Consider the following 24,905-nt stretch of genomic DNA (forward strand, 5'->3'; position numbering starts at 1 on the left):
TTTATACCATTGGCAAAGTTGCTGCATATTACAATTGTATGCTTTGGTTGCAACATCATAATCCACTATTAGTAGCGTAAAAAGCATAACTAGCTGGACCACAAAAGTTGTATGTTGGATGGGACATTTATTTTTTTAAAAAAAGCAGTTTTATTATATTTTAAACTTAAATGACCATCAGATCCAATGCTTCATTCCTGATCATTTGGCATACTTGCCTCAAATTCCACTGTAGTGCTTGAAGCATCAATTCATCAGCACAACTTTGTATACAGTGTCTTAAGTGGTGGGTTATGTTCCAGGATATTTCAAGCTAAAAGAAGATGCAAAACATCAAAATACTGTGCCAAATTTCTCATTCAAGTCACAAAAGCTAACTATTCACTTTTCAGATGTATATTCAATGTATTGCCGTTAATACTTGCAAGTGAGATAATGTAGAATAGTATTTTGTTGTCGAGGATCAACAGGAAAAATTATTAACAGCAACGCATTATGTGAAAGGCAGTTTTAAAATTTATTTGGCAAAATTGAAATTTCTAACCTATGTCACTGGAAAAAAAGATTATGAATTGAACATAGGCTGTATGGTGAAGAACAAGTTGTAATTTTCTTGTTTACTCTATTTTCTGTTAATTTGCTATTAGCCTGGGGTTAATTTGCTATTCCCCCCAAAATACTAGAATGATGTCCTGAAACTCTTTAAAAGTGTCAATTGGTAATGGTTGAGATGTTCAGAATCACAGTGGGAGATGAGTTAATATTAATCTAATGCTCGTTTGGCTTTCTTTTAGATTAAATAGCTTCATGTCTGTAATGACAAATGAGTTATTGATTGTATCCTACATTGTATGTTTTAACTCTTGTTTTAATCTATCCATATTTTGAAATGACTAAAATTAGTTTTTGTTTGACCTCAATGAATGAACTAATTTAAATGAATTCACAGTTTGAGAAAATACACTGTAGCCATTCTAAAATATCTACAATTGATGAACACACATTGTTCAAATCCTTAAGGATTTTAAAGATCAAGATTTTGCATGAATGGACACTGATCATGTTGTTGTTGTTGTCGTCGTCGTCGTCGTCGTCATTCAGTGATAGTGTCCATACCACTGGTCCATAAGGCCGACATTCGATCTTGCCTGCGGGTCCATCGGGTGCTGAGGAATGTCTCCAGTCCAAACAGTTGGTTTTTTAAATTCATTGTCCCTGTGTAGTTAACCTTGCGATAGGGTGCAAATTTGTGGGAACTGAGCTGTGAAATGGTGCTAAAATTCATATTTTTGAACTTCATCTGATTCAGGCAATTAAAAAGCAGTTCCTGTGAAAATAGGATTTTCACAGCCCATAACTGGCAACGAAACAGAATCTCTGAAGCCATTGTTGACAGGTTTTCAATTTAAGGAAAAATTTAGTAATTTGATCAGTTCTTTTTGCAACTTAGTCTTTTGGTTTTGGTAGAAAAAGTTTTGTAGCTGTATTATTTCACACTTGTTAGCAGTTCTACCCTTTGCATGTGCAAGAGCCAAAATAGTCATTTTTGAGAAAAAAAATGGTGAGTATTAGTGAGTTTACACAGAAATTATAAAAGGGGTGAGTTGCTAATGCTGGCAGGCAGTACACTTTTCCAAGGCATTTTTTCAGCAATCCAAGTCACGTAAAAACAAATGCTAAAAGACCTTATTATGTTGTACTGTATTGTATTAACAGCAATCTTTCAAGCACTTGCATCTCAATTGTGAGCAAAGAGAATGGATGTGATCAAACAGGTGAATTTGTCAAATTTAAATGTTTCTCTTCCCTAGCATTCCCACCCCCCCACCCCCAATGCCGACTTGTTTTTCACTGGAGTGACTTTTTGGCATTGAAGTTTTGATACTGGACTTTACCATAGTTAAGGTAGTCTGTCTTGTACTTTCTGCATTCATGTTGGAAGTCTGCCTCCAAAACGAGCTGTTGCCTGACAATTTGTATGTAATTCATTCGGCAGGATAGTTTGGGAATTAGTGTTAGCAGCATGAGTGGAAACTCAAAAAACAAATCCAAAGGCATGCTGTATTTTGTGTTTTATTTTAGTACCCAAATGCACAGAATGTTTACCTCAAACTTAGCTTTAGCGTAGATTTTCACTACAATTGCAAAAATTCTGCAATTTTTAATAAAAAAAATTGAAATTGAAATGTATATTCTTAAATATGTATGCTTCATGAATATCTTTTTATAGCTGGGATGTTGATGTGGAGCCCAAATTATTCAGAAATGTCACCTTAAACTGAATGGAACCTCCTCAGGAATTGAGTTTGTTTAAAAAAAAGTTAGAAGTCAATACAATTTATTTAGAAGATGTGCATACTGCCCAGCTGAAATCAGATGCGCTATCATCACAGAAGTGTTACTTGTTATACTTTTATACAATAAACTTCAATCTGCAATTTGAGAGGGAAAGGGTACAATCAGAAGTGACAATTTTTCAGTTGAATAAAGGGAACTATGGAGCTATGAGGGAGGAGCCGGCCAAAGTTCAGTGGTGCAATACCTTAGCTGGGATGACCGTGGAGGAACAATGGTGGATATTTCTGTGTATAATGCAGAAGATGCAGGATCAGTTCATTCCTCAAAGGAATAAAGATCCAGGAGGAGGCATGGGTGGCCGTGGCTGACGAGGGAAGTTAAGAAACATATAAAGTTAAAAGAGAAAAAGTATAACATAGCAAAGATAAGTGGGAAAACGGAGGACTGGGAAGCTTTTAAAGAACAACAGAGGATTACTAAGAAGGAAATATGCAGAGAAAAAATGAGGTACGCAGGTAAACTGGCCGAAGATATAAAGGAGGATAATAAAAGCTTTTTTAGGTATGTGAAAGGCAAAAAAATGGTTAAGACTAAAATTGGGCCCTTGAAGACAGAAACAGGGGAATATATTACAGGGAACAAAGAAATGGCAGAAGAATTGAATTGGTACTTTAGATCTGTGTTCACTGGGGAAGAGACAAGCAATCTCCCTGAGGTAACAGTGGCTGAAGGACCTGAACTGAAGGGAATTTATATTTGCCAGGAATTGGTGTTGGAGAGACTGTTAGATCTGAAGGTTGATAAGTCCCCGGGGCCTGATGGTCTACATCCCAGGGTACTGAAGGAGGTGGCTTGAAAAATCGTGGATGCGTTGGTGATTATTTTCCAGGTGATTATTTTGATAGATTTGGGATCAATTCCTGTGGATTGGAGTGTGGCTAATGTTGTACCACTTTTTAAGAAAGGTGGGAGAGAGGAAGCAGGAAATTATAGACCAGTTAATCTGACCTTAGTGGCAGGAAAGATGCTGGAGTCTATTATAAAGGATGAAATTCCGACACATCTGGATAGTAGTAACAGGATTGGTCAGAGTCAGCATGGATTTATGAAGGGGAAATCATGCTTGACTAATCTTCTGGAATTTTTTGAGGATGTAACTCTAAAGGTGGACGAGGGAGATGCAGTATATGCAGTGTACCTGGACTTGCAGAAAGCTTTTGATAAAGTCCCATATAGGAGGTTAGTGAGCAAACTTAGGGCGCATGGTATTGGGGGCAAAGTACTAACTTGGATTGAAAGTTGGTTGGCTGATGGGAAACAGAGAGTAGTGATAAATGGCTCCATTTTGGAATGGCAGGCAGAGACCAGTGGGGTGCCGCAGGGATCAGTGCTGGGACTGCAGCTTTTTACAATATATGTTAATGATATAGAAGATGGTATTAGTAATAACATTAGCAAATTTGCTGATGATACTAAACTGGGTGGCAGGGTGAAATGTGAGGAGAATGTTAGGAGATAACAGGGTGACCTGGACAGGTTAGGTGCGTGATCAGATGCATGGCAGATGCAGTTTAATGTGGATAAATGTATGCTTATCCACTTTGGTTGCAAGAACAGGAAGGCAGATTACTACCTAAATGGAATCAATTTAGGTAAAGGGGCAGTACAGAGAGATCTGGGTGTTCTTGTACACCAGTCAATGAAGGTAAGCATGCAGGTACAGCAGGTAGTGAAGAAGGCTAATAGCATGCTGGCCTTCATAACAAGAGGGAATGAGTATAGAAGCAAAGAGGTTCTTCTGCAGCTGTACAGGGCCCTGGTGAGACCACACCTGGAGTATTGTGTGCAGTTCTGGTCTCCAAATTTGAGGAAAGACATTCTGGCTATTGAGGGAGTGCAGCGTAGGTTCTCGAGGTCAATTCCTGGAATGGCGGGACTACCTTACTCTGAAAGACTGGAGCGACTGGGCTTGTATACCCTTGAGTTTAGAAGACTGAGCGGGGATCTGTTTGAGACATATAAGATTATTAAAGGATTGGACACTCTGGAGGCAGGAAACATGTTTCTGCTGATGGGTGAGTGCCGAACCAGAGGACACAGCTTAAAAATACGGGGTAGACCATTTAGGACAGAGATGAGGAGAAACTTCTTCACCCAGAGAGTGGTAGCTGTGTGGAATGCTCTTCCCCAGAGGGCAGTGGAGGCCCAGTCTCTGGATTCATTTAAGAAAGAGTTGGATAGAGCTCTCAAGGATTGTGGAATCGAGGGTTATGGAGATAAGGCAGGAACAGGACACTGATTAAGGATGATCAGCCATGTTCATATTGAATGGTGGTGCAGGCTCGAAGGGCAGAATGGCCTACTCCTGCACCTATTGTCTATTTTTTAGTTATTTAGATAAGAGAATGCATCAGTGTAGAATAAATGTTGAAATGTAACACATTTATTGTATTTCTTAGATTGTTTCCCTCAAAATCTGTTTGAAACAATTCTTTGTTTAGGATAAGCTTATGAGCATTACAATTGTCACTGATTTTCATGTTTGACAAAAAAAGGTTTGTAGCATCAGTAGCCAAAAAATGTAATTTATATAGTGAAGCTAATATTGATTCCAAAAATCTTAAGTTATAAGCAGCATAAGAAATTGCTTAGAAAGCAGTAAAGAGTTTTTCATTTTCCTGCATTGTTTGGCTAACTGATCATAAAATTTCTCAACCTTTTTTGAACTATTAATAACATCAATTTAATGGTGCTGCTGATTTATTTTCAAATGAACTAAGCCTATAAAACGTTTAAAGTATTTTTAAGCATTCTATGGACTGTTGACACTGAAAATATGATTCTAAAGGCAGTCCTCCAGAATATTTCACTGTATAATCCATAAACTAATGCGATTGTGCTTGGAGTGAATGACAGAAGTGGAAATTTACCTGAATCTAGTCCAAAAAGATTGACTTCTGAGTGATATTATATTGCTGGCAGACTTCTACAGATATAGGAGATGCCAAGTAGCAGAACTGTGTCTCACTCAAAATTGTTCTGCTCATTTAATTCTGTCAGTTACCTCTGTTTTTGCAGCAATTGCAAACAAAATAAGGACCCTGAAATCTACCAATGTGTCAGCCAGCTGCTTGTGCAATACGTGCCTGTCTCTATTCCAGCCTTTGTTTTGTCCCTATATAATACTTCAAAAGGGGTCACTAGGTAAAGTAGGGCTACTGCATGATTTGGTAGTTTTACTGATTTACTATTGCATTTAATAGACAAAAAGGAGCCAGTCTAGCATCACATGCACCTTGTTCCAGTTGAAATTACTGCTGAAATGCACGTCTAGAATCTCTAATACTTGACTATGGGCTTTTATTGAGTTATAGTAATCTGGTCTTCCAGATCTGATAAATAATAAATGGAATAAATGTTGTATGGACTATATTGTTGATGTAATTTTGTAGTTTCTGGAGGGTAAGGACTTACTTTGTCCTGAAAATGTTCAATCTAAGCTGATTAGTTAACTTTTGGAATTCTGAGTGTCTCACTCAGTGCTATAGATAGTGAGGAGCAGAAGAATAAAGTCCGTGCAGGATAAAATGCTTTTGAGAAGATACCTGAAGAGCACTGGCCCTGTGTAAGTGGGGCTAGGGAATAAGTCTTGGGAGTCAGTAGGTAGAGTAAGTCTTGGGGCTAGTCTCAAAGATTCTGTGAACACTGGGGGAGTCGTAAAAAGCTTGTGACCCATTAATAGTTTTGCATTGCAGACAGTTGGGCAAAAGAAGCTGACAAGCTGTATTTGTCTGGTGCAGTTAAGCAAGGTTAAAACTGCAGAGAAACCCCAGGACCGGTACGAGATAGATGAAGCTAGTTGTCAGCAAAATATAAGTTGTGCCAAAGAGTAGCTACTGGAATCCAAGGCAGAGAAGTGTCAGGAAAGGAGAGGGAACTACCTGGGTTTGAGCACTTGTTGAGAGTCCATCGTAGAGTGACCTTTTGAGGGGGTTTTAAAGCCAGATCTTAGAAAGTGGACAGTTGGAATCCCTTGTGAAGTTAATGAAATTTAATATAACTAACACTTTTTTTGATTGGGGGGGGGGGGGGGGGCGGAGGAGTGAGTGCGGGGGATGGTGCGGTGATGATGGTGTGGATGCTGAGAAATGTGTGGTAGCTGTCTTAACCACATTTGCTTTTTTTTGCGCTTTGTGCTGTCTTCAACCACAGTTCGTCTCCATCTGTATTAACCTACTGTTAATTTTAAATCTTAGACTTAATGCAATATGTGTGTGAGAGACCATTTTACTGTTTTAATTTTGTGAAATCTACTGTTTGTTCAAAATCTTGGAATCTTGCAGCTTTATTCTCTTAGTAAATTCCTGGGATTTCTCAGTTTGTCCATTTTTAAGTGGTTATTTGCCCTTAGTCAGATCTTAATGTAACTTTGGCAGCATGAGCCAGGTTCACAAGGTAAACCTCAGGTATTTGATCCATATTTAAAAGTTTTAATGAAATTTAAATAAAATCACAATTATCTGTGTTAGTTATTAATGACTTAAATTATTCTTTGATATTGTTTTGACACTAGATTGAATTTGCGATTTCAAGTTTAGGATTAAATTTGAGAAGGTACATGAGCATGACAATACGTATTAAGTACAGCAGTGTGTGGAATTCGGAAATTGATGTTGTAGATACTCAGCTAAACGAGGCAGAAGATGCAATCGGAGGTAAAAGTTTTTAACTTGCCTGCTTTTGCCTTGATACGTGAATGCACAAGTTACATAATGGTAATAAGAAATTTTTGTTAGTGAATCCCAGTTCTTCCTATTTTTTATTTTTCCCCTCTGATATTTAAATGATCAGGCCTGGACTCTTATTCTTTCTGAGAAGCTTTGTTTAGTTGATTGAAATCATAGTGATAATTGTTTTATGTCTGTTATTCTCTTGATTTGTAATCATTTTTCTTAGTTTACGTCTTTTGCTGCAACGTTTTGGTGTCTTGGTCATTGCATTTTCAGCAATTAAATTAAAATTACAAGTGTTTCTGGAGATTAACAATCTGATAATTTTCGGTTTAATGTTACATTTATGTCCAAGGTCAAATATTTGTTGACTGACTGCAACTTTCAGAACAAATGGTAGAATTTGAAATGTAAAAAAAAGTTGCTGATTTAAAATTTATTCATTCTACTATGCCGTGGAACTTATTGTGGAAGTTGAATTGAGGGAAAATTTAGTGAAAATTCTAAAAAAATGAAATGAGACACCTTTTTTTGCCTTCTAATCAAATTGAAGACAAATGATATTGATAAATTTTAGCAACCCAGGGCCAGAATAACACTAGATCTAACTGTTCTAATAGCAGGGCTAATATTTAAAATTCAATGATGAAATTGCAATCATATCTGATGAAAAACACTAATTTGCTATTCCATGTTGTCATTTTTCTCACCATATTTTACTGTACAAAAAGCTGATCTGTAATACAGAACTTGAGTATTGGTGGGAAAAAAATACACATTTTTGTCAAAGCTTTCATCTTGATTTAAGAGAATATTCACAAGAATACCAGTGTCCAGGAGAATATTTCTGACGAGGTGAGAAGAACGCCGAATGATTGATCAATGCACTCTAGTTAAGGCATTACCACAGAGATAATGACTTGTAGTTCAATTTAAGCAAGGTTCGGCAGTTAGACCAGGCCATTTGACTCTAACTGGTCGAGGCATTGACCTCTGGAATGATCCGTTGTGGCCTATTTGTGATGTTTCAACTTAAATGTGTGCACATTTTCTTCATCTGCAACGAACAAGGCCCTGTGTATTAATATGTCTCTTTTTAAGTATATGTTAGTGCACCATACTGGCCCTGACTGACTATTTTAAAGTGGTTGTCATAGTTATTGGACAATATTTAATAAATAATCCTGAGTGTTAAAGATTATGATAACTAATTCAAGATTGTCAGTTGCTATGTTTCATCAACCACCTGTCTACTCACTCTGCTGACTTATTTTCTGGAAATAACTTATAATCCTCACTGGTAGCCAATTCTCATACTTACATATTTTGACCAATTTTTGAGATTGGTTGAGAGAATATTGAGAACAATGTACTTTTAATGCTGATTCCTATCAGAGACCACTGAACAAAGAAAATTACAGGCCCTTCAGCCCTCCAAGCTTGTGCCGATTTCGATCCTCTATCTAAACCTGTCGCCAGTTTTGAGGATCTGTTGTGGTTCTGTTCGCCAAGCTGGGAATTTGTGTTGCAAACGTTTCGTCCCCTGTCTAGGTGACATCCTCAGTGCTTGGGAGCCTCCTGTGAAGCACTTCTGTGATGTTTCCTCCGGCATTTATAGTGGCTTGTCTCTGCCGCTTCCAGTTGTCCGTTCCAGCTGTCCGCTGCAGTGGCCAGTATATTGGGTCCAGGTCGATGTGTTTGTTGATAGAATCTGTGGATGAGTGCCATGCCTCTAGGAATTCCCTGGCTGTTCTCTGTTTGGCTTGCCCTATAATAGTAGTGTTGTCCGAGTCGAATTCATGTTGCTTGTCAGGGGACAAAACGTTTGCAACACAAATTCCCAGCTCGGTGAACAGAACCACAACAACGAGCACCCGAGTTACAAATCTCCTCCCAAACTTTGAGGATCTGTATCTTCTGCTCTCTGTCCATTCATGTATCTGTCTAGATGCATCTTAAATTACACTATTGTGCCTGCCTCTGCTACCTCTGTTGGCAACATGTTCCATGCACTGACCACCCTCTGGCTAAAGAACTTTCCACATATATCTCTCTCAAACTTTTCTTCTCTCACCTTGAACTCGTGACCCCTGGTAATTGAGTCCCCCACACTGGGGGGAAAAAGCTTCTTGCTATCACCCTGTTTATACCATTCGATCAGGTCCCCCTTCAACCTCAGTCTTTCTAGTAAAAATAATCCTGATCTACTCAACCTCTCTTCACAGCTAGTGCCCTCCATACCAGGCAACATCCTGGTGAACCTCCTCTGCATCCTCTCCAAAACATCCACATTCTTTTGGTAATGCGGTGACCAGAACTGTACGCAGTATTCCAAACGTGGCCAAAACAAAATCCTATACAACTGTAACATGACCTGCCAACTCTTGTACTGAATGGCCTGTCTGATGAAGGAAAGCATGCTGTATGCCTTTTTGACCATTCTATCAACTTGCGTTGCCACCTTCAGGGTACAATGCACCAGAACACCCAGATCTCTCTGTACATCAATTTTTCCCAGGGCTTTTCCATTTACCGTATAGTTCACTCTAAAATTTGATCTTCCAAAATGCATCACCTCGCATTTGCCCAGATTGAACTCCAACTGCTATTTCTCCACCCAACTCTCCAATCTTTCTATATTCTGCTTTATTCTTTGATAGTTCTCTTTACTATGTGCTACTCCACCAATCTTTGTGTCATCTGCAAACTTGCTTATCAGACCACCTATACCTTCCTCCAGATCATTTATTTTTATCACAAACAACAGTAGTCCCAACATGGCTCCCTGTGGAACACCAGTGGTCACAGTTCTCTCTTTTGAGAAACTCCTTCCCAGTATTACTCTCTGTCTCCTGCTGTACAGCCAGTTCTCTATCCATCTAGCTCATACATCCTGAACCCCATGCAACTTCACTTTCTCTATCTGCCTACCATGGGGAACCTTATCAAATGCTTGACTGAAGTCAATGAATATGACATCTACAGCCCTTCCCCCATCAATCAACTTTGTCAAAGAATTCTATTAGGTAGGGAAGACGTGACCTTCCCTGCACAAAACCGTGTGGCCTATCACTGACGAGCTCATTTTCTTCCAAATGTAAATAGATCCTATCCTTCAGTGTCTTCTCCAGCAGCTTCCCTATCACTGCCGTCAGGCTCATAGGTCTATAATTTCCTGGATTTTCCTTGCTATACTTGAACAAGGGAATAACATTAGCAATTCTCCAGTCCTCTCGGACCTCACACATGTTCAAAGATGCTGCAAAGATATCTGTTAAGGCTCCAACTATTTCTTCTCTCCATTCCCTCAGTACTGCCGGATAGATCCCATCCAGACCTGGAGACTTGTCCACCTCAATGCTTTTTAGAATGCACAACACTTTCTCCCTCCTTATTCTAACTTGACCTAGAGTAATCAAACATCTATCCCTAACTTCAACATCTGTCATGTCCCTCCTCTGTGTTTACAAATGCAAAGTATTCATTGAGAATCTCACCCATTTCCTGTGACTCCCGCATAACTTCCCTCCCTTGTCCTTGAGTGGGCCAACCCTTTCTCTGGTTATCCTCTTGCTTCTTATATGCAAATAAAAGGCCTTGGGATTTTCCTTAACCCTGTTTGCTAAAGATGTTTCATGACCCCTTTTAGTACTCTTAATTCCTCATTTCAGATTGGTCCTACTTTCCTGATATTCTTCCAAAGCTTTGCCTGTTTTCAATCACATAGACCATATATATGCTTCCTTTTCCCTCTTAGCTAGTCTCACAATTTCATCTGTTATCCATGGTTCCCTAACCTTGCCATTTCTGTCTTGCATTTTCACAGGGACACGTTTGTCCTGTAGTCTAATCAATGTCTCTTTAAAAGTCTTCCACACGTCAAATGTAGATTTAGCCTCAAACAGCTTGTCTCAATTTACATTCCCCAGCTCCTCCCAAATTTTGAAATAGTTGGCCTTCCCCCAATTTAGAACTTTTCCTTCAGGTCCACTGTCATTTTTGTCCACGAGTATTCCAAAACCTATGGAATTGTGATCACTATTCTGAAGCTAATCCCCTACTGAAGCTTCAACCACCTGACCGGGCTCATTCCCCAACACGAGGTCCAGTATGACCCCTTCCCGAATTGGACTATTTACATAACTGCTCTATAAAACCCTCTTGGATGGTCCTTACAAATTCTGCTCAATCTAAACCTCTAACACTAAGTGAATCCCAATCAATGTTGGGAAAATTAAATCTCCCATCACCACCACCCTATTGCTCCTACATCTTTCCATAATCTGTTTATATATTTGTACCTCTATCTCACTCTCGTTGGGAGGCCTGTAGTACAGCCCTAATATTGTTACCATACCCTTTCTATTTCTGCGCTCTACCCATATTGCCTCACTGTTCGGGTCCTCTAGTGCTCTCCTTCAGTCCAGATGTGATATCGTCTCTGACCAATAATGCAACTCCTCCACCCCTCTCGCATGAAGCATCTATAACCTGGATATTTAGTTGCCAATCTTGCCCTTTCCTCAACCAAGTCTCAGTCATAGCAACAACATCATACTCTCAGTTACTAATCCAAGCCCTAAGTTCATCTGCCTTACCTACTACACTTCTCACATTAAAATAAATGCATCTCAGACCACCTGTCCCTTTGCGTTCATCATCTGTTCCCTGCCTACTCTTCCACTTAGTCACGTTGCGTTAATTATCTAGTTCCTTATAGGCTTTAGTTACTACCTCCTCACTGTGCACTAACCACTTCATTTGGTTCCCATCCCCCTGGCACATTAGTTTAAACCTTCCCCAACAGCATTAGCAAAAGCACTCCTAGGACATTGGTTTCAGTCCTGCCCAGGTGTAAACTGTCTGATTTGTAATAGTTCCACCTCCCCCAGAACCGGTCTCAATGTCCCAAAAATCTGAACCCTTCTCTCCTGCACCATCTCTCAAGCTACTCAATCATCTTGCATATTCTTTCATTTCTACTCTGACTAGCAGAAAGTTTATTTCCCAATTAACTTTCAATTCATGCTGCCAAGTTTCCTCATAAGAACATACCTTGATTCCTCACCACCCCCGCCCCACCTCAAAAAAAACCCATACCTGTAAAGGAATTTTGAAAATCTATATTTGCTGCATCTACTGAATTCCCATTATTTATCTAACTGGTCACTTTAAAACCACTCCTAACATTATACACCTGCTACATTAGTCAATGCATTTATGAGTAATTGTTTTCAATTAGCTGTGAGCAAACTATTAGTTAAAGTAACCTGTTTCCCCCTTCCCCCTTGAACAATGCTGTTACATCAGATGACTCTCCTGCCTCTGGGCAAAATACATATTGGCAGATACAGTCCGAGCTGTAGGCCATTCAAGAGTATGAAAAATACAGGTTTACCTATAACAGACTTTGATATATTACTCATTTGGGACAAACGGGCATTTTGAAGATTGTAACTAATGGAATGCAGCAACAATCACTTGGAGCCTCAGCTATTTGCAATGTATTTTAATTAGATGAACAGGAATCTAAGCTGCAAAGAATATGGGCATATTAAGTAGATGGGCAATAAGGTGGCAGATGGCGTGTGAGAAACCAAGGTTATTCATGAAGAAAGACAAATTGATCAACATGCTTTGGACTGATAGCATATGTAACGTGAGAAACCGATAACCTTTTCAGGTCAACAATTTTTCGTTAAAAATTTAAGTTTTGAGCAAGAGATGGGTCGAGAGAAAGGCCTGTCTATTGTCCAAGGATAAGGTGGAAGATGAGAGATTCCAGGAATAAGAGAGTCAATCTAACCTGTCCAAAGAAAATGATGGGTCAAGAAAAGAAACAAGATTTGCTGGGAGCAGGTGAACTGCTGCCAAGAAAGCAAATAAGTAGCAAATAGAGATGGATCTGAATGTCTTGAACTCTGTTTAGAGTCTGGAAGACACTGAAGTGTCTAATTGAGAGATGTAATCCTGTTTCTTGTAGTGTTGATCTTTCTGGAATAGTAGAGTAAGCTGAGGACAGAACTAAGACTGAGAACAAGACAGAGCACTAATTTAACAGGCCGCTGGAAGTCATGCATGAGACGAATGGAGGTATTCAAAACAGTCACCCAATCTGCATTTAACCTGGAGAAAGATTATTGTCAATAGAGAAAGCAGTATAATACAGTAAAAGTACATTTTAAATCCCTGTGAAAGAATGGGTGGTGAACCAGAGGATTGGAAAATTTTTAAAAACCAACAAAAGATATAAAAAAACTTTCAGGGTAAACTAGTCATGAATAAAAAATGGGCAGTAAGATCTTGTTTAAATAAATAAACTGGGAGAAAGGCCAATGTGAATAGAGGCCTCTTGCAGAATAAGGCTGGGCAATAATGAGTTAGAAAATAGGAGTTAATTAAATATTCCTAGTCTTCAAGGTAGAAGATGCTAATAGCATTCCAAAAATATAATCAAGGGGCAAGAAGGGGAGAGAAATTAATACTTCTTCTCTGGTGATAATAATTGTATGAGAGGGAACGAATGGTGCTAAAGGCTAATGGGTCTTCTGGATCTGATGGGTTGCATCTCAGGATTTTAAAGGAAGGAGCTACAAAGATTGTCTGTGGTTGTAATCTTCCAAGAATGCTTGGATTCTGGAAATGTCTGAGGATTGGAAAATGCTAGTTTTGCACCTTTATTCAGAAAGTGGTGGCAACAAAAACCTGGAAGCCATAGGTCATATTGTTTAACATCTGCCATTGGAGCAAATTGTAGTTTATCAACTGAGCATTTAGAAATACAAAATGTAATCAAGCTGAGCCACCATATTCTTGTGAAGGGGATATTATGCCTGAAAAATTTAGAATTCTTTTGAGCTGTAACAGGCTGTATAGATAAGGAGAAAGTAGATGTCTCACATTTGGGATCGCCAAAAGGCATTTAAGGGACTAACCAAGGCTGTTTAAGGGAAAAAGCTGATGGTATTAGAGGAAGCATGGATAAAGGATTAGCTAACTACCAAACGACTGGGTCGGAGTCAAGGCTGAATTTTCAAAATGACGACTTGTAACTAGTGGAGGGCTAAGGGATCAGTGGTGAGGCTACACCTATTTGTGATATATATTTCTGAGTTAACCAGATTTGTGGTTAAGACAAAAGTAGGTGGGGAGCTAAGTGGTGGTGATGTGATGAAGGAAGTAAAGAGGGATATAGACAAATCAAATGAGTGCACAGGAACTTAGCAGATGCAGTATACTGATTAGATTAGATTACTTAGTGTGGAAACAGGCCCTTCGGCCCAACAAGTCCACACCGCCCCGCCGAAGCGTAACCCACCCATACCCCTACATTTACTCCTTACCTAACACTACGGGCAATTTAGCTTGGCCAATTTAGCTTGGCCAATTTACCTGACCTGCACATTTTTGGACTGTGGGAGGAAACCGGAGCACCCGGAGGAAACCCACGCAGACACTGGGAGAACGTGCAAACTCCACACAGTCAGTCGCCTGAGGCGGGAATTGAACCCGGGTCTCTGGCGCTGTGAGGCAGCAGTGCTAACCACTGTGCCACCGTGCCGCCCAAATGAGGAAAATGAGACTGTGCTCTTTGGTCAGAATAGAGAAGCTGAATGCTATGTAAATGGGTGAAGACTGCAGACAGCTGAAGCACAGACTTGGGGGTTTTCATGCATGAATCCAAAAAAGCTAGCATTCAATTTCAGAAGGAAGTGGGGAAGACAAATAGAATGTTGGCCTTTAATTTGAAGGGCAGGGAATCCAAAAGTAGAGCATTTGTGCTAAAGCTGAGGCACTCTGAGCATACCTAGCATACAATAAACAATTTTGATCCCCTAATCTAAAGAAAGATATACTGACATTGGAGGCTGTCCAGAAAAGGTTCACTAGACTGCTAAGGTATGTAAGAAATTCTTTACAAGGAGAGGTTGGGTAGGTTGGCCCTGTGTTCATTGGGTACCGTAGGTGAAAATTTTGCGGAATTGGTGTTACTGATTTCCAGAATAAGAACAGAAAGACAATGTTTTTTAAAGGGATGTAGCTTCTGGATTTTGACATTCAGAGAGACTTGGGTATCTTTGTACACAGAGCAGTCAGCATGCAGATGACAACAACAAATAATTAAGGTGGCAAATGCATGTTACTTATTATCAGAAGGGGTTGGAATACAAGGGTAAGGAAGTCTTGCTGCAAATGTACAAAGCTTTGGGGGAAGCCACATCTGAAATATTGTCTTCATCTTTTGTCACCCTTTGTGGGGGTCTTACAATGAATTTTCACCAGTTTGGTTCCTGAGATGAAAGGATAGCCTTATTATGAGAGGTTGAGTGATTTGGAAGTATGTTCTTTTGGAGTGTGTAAGGATGAGAGATGAGCAAATTAAGTTTTAGATGATTCTGACCAGGTCGGCAAATATTGTTTCCCCTTATTGGGAAGTTAGAATTTGGGCAGTGTCGTGGAATAAGAATTTTATCATATAGGACTGAGGAAATGAGTAGTCCTTTGAATATGTTTGGGATGTGTATCTTCTCCGATAATCCAGGGAAATGAACAGGAAGATGGAGTTGGGGCAGAAGATCACCTACGACCAGTTTGTTGCTCAAGCTGAGGAATTGCAGATGTGTTTGAAGGGTCACTGGACCTGAAATGTTAACTCTAATTTCTCTCCGCAGATACTGCCAGACTGAGCTTTTCCAGTGTTTTTGATGTGTTTAGTCCATTTATTATTTATATTGTTCTACTCTTATGGAGGAATGGAAAGACCATGAATGTGCAGCACAGTTCCATTTTCAAATAGTGTGACATTAATATGCCGTTACTATAATCCTTCCATCTTCAACTATTTGAAGTCGATTTTGAGTCTTCTCCGTATGCTCAATTTATATAATCAGCAAGAGTTTTGATAACCTGAATCCTAGTGTTTGTCATTTCTGTTTCATTTTGGGTGCTGATCAGATAATACTTGAACAGGCAAAGCTAGTGCCAGTAGAATATTCCAGCTCGTATTGAATTTCTTGGCTCCGTTGTGTCCTGATTACCTTCTAAGAATGGAGAACCATGACAAAACGTGATATTCTTGTAACTGAAGTTAGTAGAGTAGGTCTTTGTTGCGAAACAGAATCTGAAACTTGAGGGGATGGAGAGTTGGAGGCTGAAGGTGATGGACTTAGGTGCTGTTCATTTCAATACCTGCCTTGATGGAATTAATTATCATGGGTGGGAGGTTTACAGCATTGTCCATGAACCTTCTATCTATGTCAGATAAGTATTATATCAGAATTCTTAAAGGGCAAAGACTATGAAAGTACCCATAATGCAGCATGAGTTGAGTCAGTGGAATTTATTCAGCCGTGCTTATGCTACAGTAGTTCGCAAAATAGGTAAATGTGCTGCAATAGGGGATGCTCTTTGGAGGTTGTATGTTGTATATATTTTAGTTGGTGTAAAGAACCATAAATTTTACTTCAATACGTACATTCTTAACCTAGATATTTTTAGTAGAACTGAATACAGAATGTTACAATGTTTTAATAGCTGAGCATGATATAAGTAAATGGAAATAATGACAGAAGCAATGGTACATTGTGTTTCCCACCTGCAATCTGCTGTATATTTTCAGCATGAGTCTAACTCAGCGATTTAGATTCAAATCCATTTTACAACTGCACCCTTTGTGTTACTATTGTCACTGTATTATAATTATTTTAATACATCCATTTCTGATTGGATGTATTGTTCACACACGTGCTGGGGATTTCTAGTTTTGCGTCTTGTCAAGATCATTCGTGAAAGCACTGCATTGATCAATAGTGAATTATGGGCTGACGTTGACCAGGAATGAAGGTTTATGTAACTACTTCAGTGCTGTTTGACTCTTTGTGATGTGGTGCTTTAAAATGAGGAGCTTGTTTACGTATAAATATACTATTAAGGATGTTGCTGTATAACAATGTGGTAGTAGTGCTTTTGTAAATGCTCTGTAAAATAGCTGTATTAGCTATAAGGCATCTGAGCCTTCTGTAATGTAGCTAAAATGTGCTAATAGCTAAAATTACCTGAATACCTGTAAACCTCAATGCATATACGGCTGCTATTAATGAGCATTCACTGAGTGATGCTGTCAGCATAGGTTATACTGTTTAGTTTAAAATTGTACAGTGTCTGCTTAAATATGATTTTGGCATTAAATATGATAGATGTTCAGTCCTGGAATGTGGCTTTGCAGTAATGAAGGTGGCAAACAGCATTAACTAAAACTGGCTGTTCCCCCTCAAATTTTACATTTCAGAGCAGGTATGTGTAATTTGATGAAATTAATTGGATCATAGCTAAGACAGCTGATTTGTGACTGCAAATTAAGGCTTTGAATTCTAAGTAATATACAGCCAGCTGACTAACAAAAGGCTAAGTCATTTTCCTTTTTTGCATTTTCAGTTAGTGTAGCATTTAAAATAGACTGCTAAAGGTGCCATTTGCAGTTTATTGAAAAGCAGCCTGAATCTTGGTTTTGGAGGGAGAGGTAAAGCAGTGCTGGAAATTGGCCTGAGGATAAAGTTGTATAAGGGTTTTAGTGGTTTTTGTTTGCTTTTTGGGCTTGTGTTCAATGGATTGCAGTGCTTTTGAACAATATTTTCCTTTTAAACTGAGATCATCCCCATATAAGCTATAATCACTATCAATGAATTGGCTGTATGATGTGTTTTGTTGTAACAGAGTTGTATGTGCAGAGAACTAGTTGTTTAAAATCTGGTTATCTACTGAGTGATTGGGTTAAGTGTCTGAAGTAAGATGAAGGCTTTAGCGATGGTAAATTTCTAGGATTGGTATGAGAGAACCATTTGGAACCTCAACAGGATTGATTTGTGTGAACTTTATTTTTAAAATCCAGTTTGAAAGAATTTGGGAGGTCAGAATTTTTTAAAATGTGTTCATTAATTCTGTGTAGAATTTGAGATGAGCAAAATCAAAAAAATGTACACAGTAAATTTGATCAGCTTAAAAAAATAACATTTTTGAATTGCACTTTGGCCATGTAACTAGGTTTGTTTTATTGAGGATTCAGTTTTTAAAAATTAAACTGTTCATTGTTTCAATGCATTATAAGCGGGTGGAGCAGTATAATTATCTTGTCTGTGGTTCAGACTCTGACAGTTTAAATGGTAGTGTCTGGAAGGTTGTTTTGGCTTTGACTGGGGGAGGGGCGGGAGGTAAATGTATTCACTCTTTTCCTGTTGCTTCAAATACTGCAGCAGTAATTCTCTTCCAGGTATCAAGTACTGACACTCTGTGAAGGGGACAGAGGGGTGTGGCATATCTTGATTCACTGTTGAGTATAGCAAGACTCCAGTGTCTGAGGGAAGATGTTCATTCAGTTGACAGTGCTGAAGGAGCAGACAGTCGATCAGAAAGCTTTGTTAAGGTTAGTGTTTATTAGTGACAGTGGCTGGAGTGAGCACTCTGACTTTCAAAGTCTTTCTCAAATTCATTCTAGTAACAGATCTTCTGCTTTTGTTTCCTGCTGATCGCAGTATTGGAGAGAGAACCAACATCACTTACCTCCTGCAGCTGAGATTAGTGACCCATCTTTACTGACAGTTAAATTGACAATGAAATGGCTGCTACCTTTCCAGGAACTGTGGAGCTTTCTCTTTGTCAGCTGTGATTTAAGCTGGAAAGCTGTGGAATGAAGTACTTGACCATTTTACGCATGTGGGATGATCCTGGTGCTGATTTACTGAGAATATCTGGCCAGTTTTGCTTGCTTGAGTAAGTCAATGTGTGGCTGTGGTTGCAGTATCATTTCTTCTCTAATGAAGAGGCTGGGACGCTCAACCTGCTGTAAAGATCTTCTGTCTTGCAGCTTTACATCAGGACAACTGGAAATACTTTCCAATGGATTGTCTACCCAACCAAAGGTAACTGCATGAAAGTTCATTTAATCTCCGTAGTAATTTCCAATATAAAATAAAAATAATTTATAAGGAATACATTTCAGTGCTGTCTGACCTTGCTTGTAGCTATCCAATATCATGTTTGGCCATGATCAGTCGAAAAGCAATGGAAATGTACTGTCTAATTGATTTTGTAATAGGATCAGCTGATTTACTGATCTTCCTTGCATGTTCTTCCTGCTGGAATTGTGCATCACCTTTTAAAGGATTCAGTGATTTGATACTAAATTCATATTACTCGTGATATGTTAAGTTTCTGGAAGTTGAGACTGATTTTAATTTTATGTGGCCTACAGAATTTTCTTAACATATTTGGTTCTAATGTATGTCTGTGCAATGGACTCAGCTATTAATAACACAACACAATGATGACGTTAACTTAGCATTTGGTGGATAAATGTTTAATACATCGTATCTCAACATCTGTACTCAGATTTTTATGTGGGAATGACAGTGATGTTATCAGTGCAATTTTTTTTATGGAATACATCAGAAAGCAGCTCCTAGTGTCTGCACATTTTAATTAAACTCAGAAAATGCAAGTTATTCTGAAATGTCTTGCTCTTCCACAAGCTTTGCTACATTGGTGTTGTGCTAAGAAGCTCTACATCTAAATGTACAAGATATGAAGTTGTGGTACTCTCAAACACTAGGAGGTTTAGGTTATCCAAGGAAGTGCAAATGAAATTTATGCAATTAAATAAGTTTTTTATTTGCTATCAAACTACTTCTCGAGCACCGAATGGACCTTTTACTTATGTAAAGCCTCCTGCCTCGATAGTCTTCTTGAAGATGGCACGTAATTCCACTTAACTTGTTAACACCTCTATATTACCCAAACTGATTACTGAGGTTTAGCTTTAGAATCTTCAATTTCTTATTCCTCCTTGAATCACTGATTTTAAAAAAAACCACTCCCTATATGTTAAACTACAGTAATTTTTTTTTGACTATCCCCCTGTCCATTTTTTTAATGGTTCACCAGAAATGGGTAACCCCTCATTTCCAGCAGTAAAATATTGAAGCTTGACATTTTTATCTGTTGTAGATTTCTTAGTTTGTTGAGTGATTTTCAAATGCTTTTTGGCCTGTTCTCATACTTTGATTAATTTCCTCAGAAAACATTCATGTAGTTTGGATGCGTTTTTTCTGATCTTCACTTTACAAATTATTAAGTTAAGGGATCCTTTTACTTCATGCCTGTGTGAGTTCAACAAGATTGAATTCTGTGGACTCAGCAGGAGCATCCTTGATGGCAAATAGTAACCAAGGAATTCCAGAAAGGTGCATGGTCAGTGTGAAGGAGACTTCAGTGGAGTGCGATGAAGGTCCACTGTGTGCTGCTGGAAGTTTGGTTAAAGTGGGGATTTGGTACAAAGAGAGACAAAAGAGCTTTAACTTAAGTTTACTGCAAGTAGACAATTCAACAGAATGAAAGATGAGTAAGATAGAATAAAAGGTGCGGAATGAAAGGCCTATCAGCTGAGACAATTTACAAATGACTCTTAAACTGCACTGTGACAAAAGAGCAGGGAAAGATGCTAGTTGTGACTAGGACTGGTGATTAGTCTTTTTAATGTAAAAGATGTTCATTGTTTTTAGGTCTTTTCGTTTCTTCCCTCTTTTAAAATAGCTTATCAAATATAACATTTATGTTTTTATGTTAAAAGAAAGTATTGAGCAGGGAATCCAGAATGGCAGACAGTTGATGTATTGCTACTACAAAAAGTGGTAACTGCTGGTTAGCAGTCTGATCCAGAGAGAACACGTGTAGTAAATGTTTGCAATTTGAGGAACTTTGGATTGAGTTGAGGAGTGGGAGTCTGAGCTGCTGACATTGAGCCACCACATCAGAGAAATAGAAAGTTATCAGGGCACTTTACTCCAGAGAGTGGAGTCCCTCCAGCAAACCCCCACCCTAAGACTAGGTAATTAAAAATTGGCCTTGTCAGGGATAGAAGGGTGTGACTGCAGGTGAGGCCATTATAGAGATCAGCCCCAGTGGTTGTCCAACAGTTAAGAGGTTGTTGCAATGTGCAGATGAGTGGGGACTGCAGGGAGGATGAGCAAGCTGACAGCGTCTTGGTACATGGCAACAGGAATGTAGTTGTGGTACGACACCATTTAGTTGGAGGAGTAGGTACTCTTCTCTGCAGATGTGAGTCGGAATCCTGAAGGTAGTGCTGCTTGCTTGGTGCCAAGGTTAAGGACCTCTCTGGGCTGGCCACAAATTCGGATTGGAGGGATTTTGTCCTTCATGTTGGCAGAAATAACATTGATCGGGGTGGAAAGGAGTTCTGCTGAAATGTTTAGAGTTCTGAACCAAATTAAATAGCACAACCTCTAAGGTGGTAATCTCTGTAATACTACTGCAGCCACAGGCAAGTTAACAATAGAAGGCACCAATGTTATTCTGGAAATAATGAAGCTGCAAAAGGAGGCAAGGAAATAAATATAACTGTCAATAGAAAAAGTGCTAGGGAAACTAATGGGGCTAAAGTCTGGTCTGCAACACTTGGATATTAATAGAGGAGCTACAGGGATAGTGGATGCACAGGTGGTAATCGTTCAAGAAATCAATGGATTCTGGAAAAATCCCAGAAGATTGGAAAACTGTGAAAGTAACACCTTTATTTGAAAAAAGGAAGAAGACAAAAAAAAGAGAACTGCACACCAATTAGCTTAACATCTATTATTGGGAAAAATGTTTGTCTATCGTAAAGTATCTCATACAGCATTTAGAGATACGTTCTAATATGGGGATAGATGCATTTTACAGGAATCAGTGTTGGGGCCATAATTAGTTACAGATTAGAATGCAGATTTCTATAGCTTCCTCATTTCTCCCCAATTTAGTAAACGGGCAATTTAGCATGGCCAGTTCACCTGACCCGCACATCTTTGGACTGTGGGAGGAAACCCCATGCAGACACGGGGCGAATGTGCAAACTCCAACCAGACAGCAGCCCGAGGCTGGAATCGAACCCGGGTCCCTGCTGCTGCGAGGCAGCAGTGCTAATCACTGTGCCACCCATAATCTTTGGTTTGCCCCCTTATTTAGGGGGGGTAAGGGAATGCCTCTGTTGATAAACAAAATATCTAACTCTTTCCACAATCGGTTTACCGAGTGCATCAGAAGAGTAAAGGAATACTACTTTCTTCAAGACAAAATAGCCAGAGCCTTTAGTAGTCTGACTGTGTTTCTGTCTTTAGTGGTTATTGAAAAATTCTTTGTACATTGAAGGAACTTTTTTTGTCTCTACTACTGTTATGGATTTAATGCCTTTTTAATTCTCAGACATTCTATTCTTCCAATTTCTTTGTTGATTCCCATGAGACCATATCACTGTGTTGTGATTGCAGTAAGGTCAGCCAACTAATTCTCGAGTTCCCTGATTTGAACCAGGTTAATAGCGTCATTCAGGGAGCCCTGGCTGAGGTAAAAGGTTTAAATATTAGGATAGTAATATTATGGTGCCTGACTGTATGAGGCAGTAGTCAAGATTGGTAGTGCTGGAAAAGCACAGCAGGTCAGGCAGGATTCCTAATGTAGCGCTTTTGCCCCAAATGTTGATTTTTTTTTTTCCCTTCTCCTCAGATGCTGCCTGACTTGCTATGCTTTTCTCGCACCACTCTAATCTTGACTCTGATCTCCAGCATCTGCAGTAACCACTTCTGCCTGTATGAGGCAGTATTATAGTCAAGTGTACATGACTCTATGATAGTTCACATGTAAGTAAAGGGGGACTTGATGATGGCATATCGGCCTCGTTGGAATTATTTCAGTGGTGACAAGAGTAAAGCACAACCCTGAAGAAACTCATTTGCCACAGTTGTCTTTGAGTTGGGGGTGAACACTTTCTTATCGTGCCTTTCTTTGGGAGTTTGACTCTGCCATCGAGGACTGGATACTGTACATGCAAAGAATTAGGTTTATTTTCTGGGCTACCAACATTGTAACAGATGAAAGACTACCAGTAATTCTCCTGACAACCCGTGGAACTACAACGGTTTCTGTCATTAGGGCCCTAACTGAGCCTGAGGCACCAGATACTAAAACCTTTCGAGAATTTACTGACGTAGTTAAGGAAAATTATGATCTTAAGCCGCCTCTAATTCTGAGACTTGCTTTTACTTGGTTAATCGAGAGCCTGGGGAATCTGTGTCGGGGTTTTGATAAGGTTAAGACGACTGGCAGAAACCTGTGAATTTGGTTTAACCCTTAATGAGATATTTAGAGGCCGTCCAGGGTATGCAGGATTAATGATGTAACTATGCAAAAACGCCTGCTAGCTGAAGGACTTCAAACAGGTGCTACAACTGGCTTTATAAATGGAAAAGGCGGTAAATGCAACGTCGTGGAAAGATATTCCAATGAAATTGCACACCCTTGCCAGTCAGACTGCATTTGGGGCGCATCACTTGAATGCAGGCAATTGCATAGTCTTGCTCAGAACATATCCTGATCGGAGGGACTTTGGTTGGCCCACAGCAAAACCACCAAACAAATCCAAGTCTTGGCCAAATAGTTAAAACTTTCTTTAGGATTCTGGCTGGCAGGCATTGTAGTTGTTGATGGTATGCAGACCTGACAGCAAAAGTGTCTTATTAGACCTAAATTTAGCAAGATAAATCAAATGCCTCTAGCACTCCTTCGTACCCTGAAAAGACCATCTATGTCAGGTTTGGAACACTTAACTTACTTGGTAACATCAAAATCTGAATCGATCAACGTCTGGTTAAATGGCCAACTGTTTCTAATGGAGATTGATATAAGTGCAGCTGTTTCAATAATCACAGAGCCAGTTAATAAAATTCACTCTGTACTCCAGCCTTTAAATTTGTGCAAGGTTAAAGACCTATACCAGAGAAACTTTACAGATTAAAGGTACAACTTAGGTTCAGGTCTCATGAAAGGCAGCTGGTTCAGTTACCAGTGAGTGTAGTAAAAGGCTTGAGCTCATGTTAGATGGAACAAATTGGTTGCAAAGATTCACCTAGATTGGCTCAACATCTTCAATTAGAAAATAGCTGCCTGCATGAAGTCCTAATTAAATACCTGGAAGGTTGAGGGACTATCAGGGAAGCCAAGGCCACTTTGACTAGGAAGCAATGCTGCAGTTCTGCAAGACCCACCTAGTACCATTTGCGTTACAGGCCAAAGTAGAAGCAGAAATCAGAAGGCTGGAAAGTGGAGGAATCATCAAACTAATCCAGTTTATGGAATTGGCAGCACCCGTTGTACAGATTTGTTTTTAAAACGTGATTTCTTCAGTTCACTTTTGTGGGGATTCCAAACAAATGGTATACATTTTTCGAACTGATGAATAGCCAATCCATCGAATATGAAATTTATACACAAAAGTGGTAGGAAGTCTATCCTTAATGAAACTGGACATTGATTATTTGCATTTGTGTTTAGACCAGGATTCCCAGAAGCATGCTATAACTAATACCCATAAGCTCTTTTATATGAGACTGCTATTTGGATATCGTCAGCCTGTTTGGTTTTTCAGCAGATGATGGAGAACATTTGCAAGGTCTGCTTTAAGTTGCCTAGGAGAAAGTGAAGACTGCAGATGCTGGAGATCAGAGCTGAAAATGTGTTGCTGGAAAAGTGCAGCAGGTCAGGCAGCATCCAAGGAGCAGGAGAATCGACGTTTCGGGCATGAGCCCTTCTTCAGGAATGAGGAAAGTGTGCCAAGCAGGCTAAGATAAAAGTTAGGGAGGAGGGACTTGGGGGAGGGGCGTTGGAAATGTGATAGGTGGAAGGAGGTTAAGGTGAGGGTGATAGGCTGGAGAGGGGGTGGGGGCGGAGAGGTCAGGAAGAAGATTGCAGGTTAGGAAGGTGGTGCTGAGTTCGAGGGTTGGGACTGAGATAAGGTGTGGGGAGGGGAAATGAGGAAACTGGAGAAATCTGACTTCA

General features: G+C 39.4%; 1 protein-coding gene across 6 annotated transcripts in view; it reads left to right on the forward strand.

The window, feature by feature from the left end:
- The window catches only part of fbxw7 (F-box and WD repeat domain containing 7), a 368,590-nt gene that overhangs the window by 61,441 nt on the left and 282,244 nt on the right, over positions 1-24,905 (forward strand). For 2 of the 6 annotated variants that reach the window (XM_072547746.1, XM_072549041.1), the window contains exon 1: positions 18,818-18,943. The exons of 2 other annotated variants lie outside the window; for them this stretch is intronic. In XM_072547746.1, the coding sequence (XP_072403847.1) occupies positions 18,839-18,943 (105 nt within the window). In that variant the 5' untranslated portion in view covers positions 18,818-18,838. Of the gene's footprint in view, positions 1-18,817; positions 18,944-24,905 lie in introns of those variants that run through there. 2 more of the 6 variants (XM_072548511.1, XM_072549624.1) reach the window with 1 other exon arrangement.

Source organism: Chiloscyllium punctatum, chromosome 1 (assembly GCF_047496795.1).
Source record: "Chiloscyllium punctatum isolate Juve2018m chromosome 1, sChiPun1.3, whole genome shotgun sequence".
In the NCBI taxonomy this organism is placed as follows: domain Eukaryota; kingdom Metazoa; phylum Chordata; class Chondrichthyes; order Orectolobiformes; family Hemiscylliidae; genus Chiloscyllium; species Chiloscyllium punctatum.